Source organism: Aethalodelphis obliquidens, unplaced genomic scaffold (genome assembly GCF_003676395.1).
Source record: "Aethalodelphis obliquidens isolate GAN/ISIS:26980383/991018 unplaced genomic scaffold, ASM367639v1 scaffold27, whole genome shotgun sequence".
Lineage (NCBI taxonomy): Eukaryota > Metazoa > Chordata > Mammalia > Artiodactyla > Delphinidae > Aethalodelphis > Aethalodelphis obliquidens.
Window position 1 is genome coordinate 5,769,138 of NW_020837971.1, and position 7,751 is coordinate 5,776,888.

At 41.3% G+C, this 7,751-nt stretch overlaps 1 protein-coding gene across 1 annotated transcript in view; it reads right to left on the reverse strand.

The window, feature by feature from the left end:
* Nucleotides 1-7,751, reverse strand: part of SLC26A5 (solute carrier family 26 member 5) — a 51,924-nt gene that overhangs the window by 5,144 nt on the left and 39,029 nt on the right. The window contains exons 14-18 of the mRNA XM_027123823.1: nt 4,993-5,062; nt 3,531-3,623; nt 2,696-2,803; nt 1,618-1,818; nt 956-1,010 (exon numbers count right to left, since the gene is read on the reverse strand). Of these exons, the coding sequence (XP_026979624.1) occupies nt 956-1,010; nt 1,618-1,818; nt 2,696-2,803; nt 3,531-3,623; nt 4,993-5,062 (527 nt within the window). The remainder of the gene's footprint in view (nt 1-955; nt 1,011-1,617; nt 1,819-2,695; nt 2,804-3,530; nt 3,624-4,992; nt 5,063-7,751) is intronic.

Below are 7,751 nucleotides of genomic sequence, written 5' to 3' on the forward strand. Positions count from 1 at the left end.
AGAGAGAAGCCTGTGCGCCGCAATGAAAGATCCTGCATGCCTCAACAAAGATCCTGCAACTAAGACCTGATGCAGCCAAGAATAAATAAAATAAATCAGTAAATAATAAATAAAAAAAAGAAAATTAGCCCACACTCTGGGTGTCAGTCTTAAACATTAAAAAAGTAACACTTTCATATAGTATAAATATTAAAATGATATAATAAAAATTATTTTTTACCATACATGGTATTATTCTATGGTGTAATGTACCCTAGTTTATTTAACTGGTCCCTTTTGACAATTAAATGTTTTCCAGTGTTTTGTTCTTAGAGACAGTACTATGATCATTAACCATGTACATGTGTTATTTTGAATGTGTGTAGCATACTGTTGGATTTGCTGGGTTAAAGGTAAATGCATTTGTAATTTTGAAAGAAAATGCCTGTCTGCCCTCCACAGAGGCTGCTCCAGTTTGCACTCCCACCAGCAATGTCTGAGGGTTCCTGTTGTCCCACAGTGAGCCTACAGAGCCTGCTGTCAAACATTTTCAAATTTTGCTATTTTGGTAGGTGAAAAGTGATGCCTTTATGTGAATTTCATTTTCAAGCACTGTTTTAGCCCAAATTTATATTAAAACAAAAAGAGCAGGCATTGTCTGGAAAAACCTAAATGATTTTATATAACTATGTTTATGGCAGCCATTACACAAATAATTACTAAAAAATATACCAGCCCTGAACAATGGTTTATTAGCTCCTTTCCTCCAACGCCCGTGCAGGAGGCCTACCACCAAGTAACCCAGGGATGTGAGTGCTGTGAGTGGCAAATGTCAAAGCTAGCTTTAGATTTTCAGAATAATTTTCATTTTCACCTAAAACTAAAATTAAGGGAAAATACTTCCAAATGCAGTTATTTAAAAAACAGAAACAAAACCAAAATGTTAAAACCTCTCCCATTCTAAAAGTGTACTCACCACTGCATCCTGCCAAATACACATAAATGCCGACATCTCCATATTCCTTTACAATCTGTAATAATGTTGAAATAAAGTTTAATTTCTCTTGACTCTGTGAAGTGCAAGTTTCTTTCTACCAATACGTATTTAGTGATATAAGATGCTCTGGTTCATTCACTTGAGCTACTCCACTTCAATTATTATGCATTTTGAACTAATCATTTAAAAATCTGTATTTTGTTTGATTTTTATATCAACAGTGATAATTTGGAACATCAAAGAATTCTTATCAAATTTTATTCAAGTGTAATAAAGGTATTATGGTAATGGTTTTTAAAAGAATCTTCTCGAAGAGGTATATACTGTAATGTTTACAGATTATATGATGAGCGGGATATGCTTCAAAATAAGAGAAGGGGAAAATGGGTGTGGGGATAAATGAAACAAAATCGAACCATGAACTGATAATAGTTGAATCTGAGTGATAGTTACACGGGGGTTCATTACACTCTGCTCTTTATTTTGTATATTTTCGAAATATTCCACAATCAAAAGTTGAAAAACAAAAACAACAACAAAATTTTGAGAGTTGAAAAAGGACCCTAGTTCAATTCTCTGATTTTACTGATGGTGATACTGGGCACAGAGATACTAAAAGACTTGTTAAAGATGATGCTTACCCCTGCCAGAGTTTTTACACCAACGGAATCCATAAAATTGACTTGCGTAAAATCCAGAATGATGGTGTGGACGTTATCCCCTGGGGGCATAAATCTTTGCAGTTCCTCAGGAAGTGTGCTCTTGGTGACTATTGGGGGATATTTTATTTCATCCTCCTCTTCCTCAGGCTTGGTGCCATCTTCTGCATCTACTTCTGCATCCTATGTTAAAAATCAAACCAAACCAGAGCGCTATGAACAACTCATATTTTGGTTCTGAGAAAGATTTATGAGGGACAAATTAGTCCTCATATGCTCAAGTTTCTGACTATACCAGACCATTTCCAAAATATTTGCTATATCCTAGCCCTGTAATATGACAAAAAAGGATATATACACAATATTCAGTTTTAGCTGTTTCTTTTTTTCTTCCTCCTCTTCCTCTTTTTCTTTTGTCCAATGAAATCCACTCTCTTTAGTCATCATATACATTTTCCCCTAACTTCTAAAATAGTCCCATTAACTTCAACATGACAGACCACAGACCACAGACAAAAACCAGTCTTTGAGGTTTTTTTACTATCAGCTGAATGAATCTCTGACAAAGTAATAATGGTAACATTTATTAAGGTACTGTGTGATTTCTACTTTTTAAAACCATGTTTTCCTGGGCTCCTATCACTACTTATTTCAGAAGCATTCTCATAACTGACCTTACCATGTATCTTTAATATACAAAGGATACTTAGCTTGTTTCTAAGCTTTCCTACTTTAGGGACTTGATGCTGTGTTAAAACTTCAATCATGGGGCTTCCCTGGTGGCGCAGTGGTTGGGAGTCCGCCTGCCCATGCAGGGGACACAGGTTCATGCCCCGGTCCGGGAAGGTCCCACATGCCGCAGAGCGGCTGGGCCCGTGAGCCATGGCCGCTGGGCCTGCGTGTCCGGAGCCTGTGCTCCGCAACGGGAGAGGCCACAACAGCGAGAGGCCCGCGTACCGCAAAAACAAAACAAAACAAAAAAAACCTTCAATCATGAATAAAGGTGGGGGGCACTGCAGATCAAGAGACAAGGGAAAGTTACAATGAAGGGATCACTCACCACTTTGACGACGGTTGCATTGGCCATGTTGGCATTTCCAACTTCCTTAGCATACTTCTTCATGGCCTTTCTTCTTGCTCCCAATATGAAGGCTGGGTTCACTCCAGTCTTTACAGAAAGGCAATATATGCAAAAATAACTTCTTGGCTCCCAGAAACCCACCCAAAGCAATTAATCTTCAAATCTCTCCATCTGACTGTTTTCTATGCCTAATTATCACCATAACCCTTGCTCTATCTTTCCCTCAGATGCCCTGAACTGGGTTATCCCTCGTTAAAAGAACAGTAGTAACTTTTCTTATTCTTGGTCTTGATTCAAGACAACCAGAAGCTAAATATTAAAGAGAATTTTAAAGTAGTATTTTTCAAACTTAGATCTCTCAGAGACTCTGTGGGTTGACTGGAAGGTTTTCCTCCTTGCTGGAGAGTGTGGGGTGGAGTCCTAATCATGATCAAAGGAACCCAAGAATAAGAAATTTAAAATTAGTTCTTCGCTTTTTTTAAAAAAATTATTTTTGAATAGGTAATACATGCATATGATAAAAGAGAATGAATAGCGGTGTTGGTTACACAACAATGCGAATGTACTTAATTCCATCCACTGACTTGTATAGTTCCAAATGGTTAAAATGATAAATTTTAAGTTATGTAAAGAAAAATAAAACAAAAAAGATAAATTTTAAGTTATGTATATTATACCACAATTTAAAAAATAGAGGCGGAGAAAAACAAATAGTATAAAAGGTATACCAAGACATTTAAGTGACCCCCCCCATGCCTATCAATCCTCAGATTCCCTGCTCAGAAATAATCACCCTTAGTTTCTTGTGACTCACCTTTCTTTTTAATGCACTGCTATATAAGTCACTATTTGCATAATAAATTGGGGCATTTATTTGGAATATTTTTATTCCAGGAACTTCTTTCACCTGAGAAATAAAATGTTAGTGAATTTAATATATGGAAATATTTCAGAATCGAAACAGCAACTGCCTCCCTCTTCTAACTTGAGAATTAATACAGAAGTTGCTAAGGGCCCTCTGACAGTGTTTAAATAAAATAATGTCACTCTAGCTGACCTACTCATGCTCTGGAGAAATGCGTGCTGAGCAGAACGCCTTCAAGAATGCACACCTTTTCATTTCTTTTAAAAGTCTTTCTTTGTTTCATTTTTACCATAAAGTACAAAGAAGAAACTGAAATATTAAAAAAAAAAAGAAGTGGGTAGGAAAGGCGAAGCTGCCACTCAGACTGTGACAAGCAGCCGAATAAAATGAACAGCGGCTGATACTGGTTGATTCACAGAACGTAGGCAGGAGTGAAAATGGACCCAAGTGAAACAGAGTGAAAATTTTATCAAGAAGCCTCATGGGGCTTCCCTGGTGGCACAGTGGTGGAGAGTCTGCCTGCCGATGCAGGGGACACGGGTTCGTGCCCCGGTCCGGGAAGATCCCACATGCCGCGGAGTGGCTGGGCCCATGAGCCATGGCCGCTGAGCCTGCGCGTCCGGAGCCTGTGCTCCGCAACGGGAGAGGCCACAAACAGTGAGAGGCCCGCGTACTACAAAAAAAAAAAAAAAAAGAAGAAGCAGGAGGGCTTCCCTGGTGGTGCAGTGGTTAAGAATCCGCCTGCCAATGCAGGGGACATGGGTTGGATTCCCGGTCCGGGAAGATGCCACATGCCGCAGAGCAACTAAGCCCGTGTGCCGCAACTACTGAGCCTGCGCTCTAGAACCCGTGAGCCACAACTACTGAAGCCCGTGCGCCTAGAGCCCGTGCTCTGCGACAAGAAGCCACCACAATGAGAAGCCCGTGCACTGCCAACAAAGACCCAATGTGGCCAAAAATAAATAAAATAGAACAGAAAAATTTATATATTAAGAAAGTGAAGCAGGAAAAAAAATGAAGCGGGAGAATTCCACAGCCCCACCACCTACATTTTACACTGCTAATACTAGTATTTTACCACCAGTTTACACTCATCAGAAGGAAATCATGCCCATACAGACCACCCTGGCAAACAGTCTCAGTATTTTGTAAACATATACTTTAAGTCCAAGAATATATGTTTATCCTCATTAAAAAAGGAGGAAAAATAAATATTAGGAGGTTGTGTAACTGATGTGTAGTATAAACTGTAAAACTGAATCCAGACTGTAAACTGAAGTTCAGGCTTGTCGCTTTGACCACCACACCTCCCTGCTCTCCACCCCACTCTTTGTCCTAAGTAAAAATATATCTAGTTGGCCAGTCACATCACATGCTTACAACCATTTAAAATGATAGAAGAAGGTCCTACCTCCTCATACGCGTCTATGTCAATGTACACATCAGTGTCAGGAAGCTGCCCAAGGACTATGTAGCTCGGACTGAAGACAGAGAAGGAGCGTGTTAAAATACCAACGTGCTGATGCGCAGGACTTGACGGAAACACGAGGTTCTGCACGTGGGATTTGCTAGTGACTTCAGGGATACTTGATCCTTTTATGGTGCCTTTTCAGAAGGGCTCCACATATATTCACATTCCCAGTGCCATTCCAAGCCTAACACACCCCACACACATCCCCAAGACGTACGCTATATACACACACAACACATACACCTCACAACACACAGAGCCCCCACACACAGCACATACGCACACCACGTACATACCCACACCACGTACATACCCACTACATAACACTACACACACATCCTGTACATACCATCCAGATAGCACACACACAACCTGATCAAGACAAAAGACTCAGGCATCTAAAGATGGGGGCAAAAATGAATTGTGCAGAGTTCAAACCATGCCAGGGACATGTGTAACTCGATCTCATGTTACTGGGTAGATAGAATTATCTTCCTGTTTTAATTCTAAAGCAGGAGAGGGGATTTTCATTTTGTCTCTAATAAGAGTCTCTGACTCATGGAGCAGTGGGCGGGGGGTTAGTCAACAGAAGGTGTGGGGAGAAAAAAATCTCAAATCAGCATAGAAAGTTTTCTGAAGGCTGGTGTGAATAGATTTTAAACATGATTTTTTAAAAGCACAAATTCCGAATTCTTTTTATAGGACAGTCTGGCTCAAATTAGATACTGAAATGATGACAGGTACTACTTCTTAAGCACCTGATATTACCTTATTATAGCCCATGAAAAATCCTACTGGGCTTATTTCTGCCGTCATGTGGAAGAGAAACTGAAGTCCAGTGGGGTTAGGTGAGCTGTTCAAGGTCAGAGAGCTTGGCAGAGTCAGAATATGGCTCAAGGTCTTGTACGGACATTCCATGGTCTCGTTACTATGCTCTGGTGTTCTCAGCGCATATGTGCAAGTGCTTTGTGAGTTAGAATCTACAGCAGAAATGTCAGGGGTTTTTCTAGGTGGATTCCTTCAACAAGCATTCAGAGAACACACACTATATGCTGGTACTGGGCTCCAGGAACCTCGTGTACACAACCAAGGTGCTCACAGTCTAGTGATGTCTGTGGACAAATATAACACCGACTGATACTGGAGATGAGAGGCAAGGTTCTCAGTTGAGTTCCCAATTATGAGAAAACCTTCCATACGAGACTCGAAATGTTGTCCACATGTTGCAATCTAGTGCCAGCGGTCGGAGGTGAGTGAGGGGTGGACCCGGGGACCACACAAGTACACAAGTAACTGCGAGACTTGTGAGGTGCTGGAGGACCACAATGCTGCTGTGGGCACACAGGGGAGTTGGGATCTCTCTGGCTGGGTGAGCGGGGTCTAAACTTACGTGGATTTCAACAGGCAGATGAGGAAAAGGCCTTCCTGACCAGCTGGAGCGCTCTGGAATCCCACTTCCTCAGGTCTAAATACTCCCTGTTTCTTCCCTAATCACCCCAGGAGCAAGAAAGTCTCTCTTTATGAACTCTGATGGGGTTTTATTTGGCCATCTCTTATGCTTATTATCACTTGTACCTTGCTTACACTTAACTGAAGCACTTACAGCTGTGTATTCCAATTTCTTGAAGATGGATTATAAAATGCTGATTAAGAGTTAGCCTCTGGATTCACAAAAACTCATATTTGAATCATTGCCTACCACTTGCTGTGTGATCGAAGTTACTCAATCGATCTAGGCCTCAGTTTCCCCATCTGTGAAACGGGGATGCTAACAGTCATTGGGCTGGAAGGATGAATGACATAAAGCGTGGACCTTGGCACACAGCCAGGCACATAACTAACTACAATAACTTAGTGCCACCATTACTTCATTATCATGATTAGCATCATCATTATGTATCTGTCATCCTTAGGAGAGTGCAGCCTTTTTGAAGGGAAGGACTATGTTTTATTTACTGCAATATCCCTAGAGTCTAGTATCTCCCTGGGAACCTAGTAGTCCCTCCAAAAAAACTGTCCAATTAAGATTATAAGATTATAATTATTTTAATATGTTTTGCCCCCGCTTGGGGGCAAAAACTGAATTTACGTCACATTTATAGCATCACCCACAGCGCCTGCATGGAGGAGGCATAAGGAACTATTTGTTGATGAACTGATTGTCCCTTGACCATGTGGGCTTTGAGGGAATCTGGGTGTTTGGAAGACAAGCAAAGCCACTGAAGCACCAGCCCTCTCTGGACAGCATGGCCTAATTACAGAGAAAGAAGCAGCTGAAAATAAACACGCAGCCTTGGTACTGGCTCCCCAAACTCTAACCTACAAAGACCCAGCACAATCACCAACAGGGACAGAACATTAAAAACGAACTTTAGTTAATTATTTGGGGGAGAAAAATAAGCAGAGCATTTAAAAAACAACCTGCCTAACTTTAAAATTTATGATAAGAAATCATAAACTATTATTTGGGTAAAAAAAACCACCAAAGGGCTTCCCTGGTGGCGCAGTGGTTGAGAGTCCGCCTGCTGATGCAGGGGACGCGGGTTCGTGCCCCGATCTGGGAGGATCCCACATGCCGCGGAGCGGCTGGGCCCGTGGGCCATGGCCGCTGGGCCTGCGTGTCCGGAGCCTGTGCTCCGCGATGGGAGAGGCCACAGCGGTGAGAGGCCGCGTACCGCAAAAAAAAAAAAAAAAAAAAA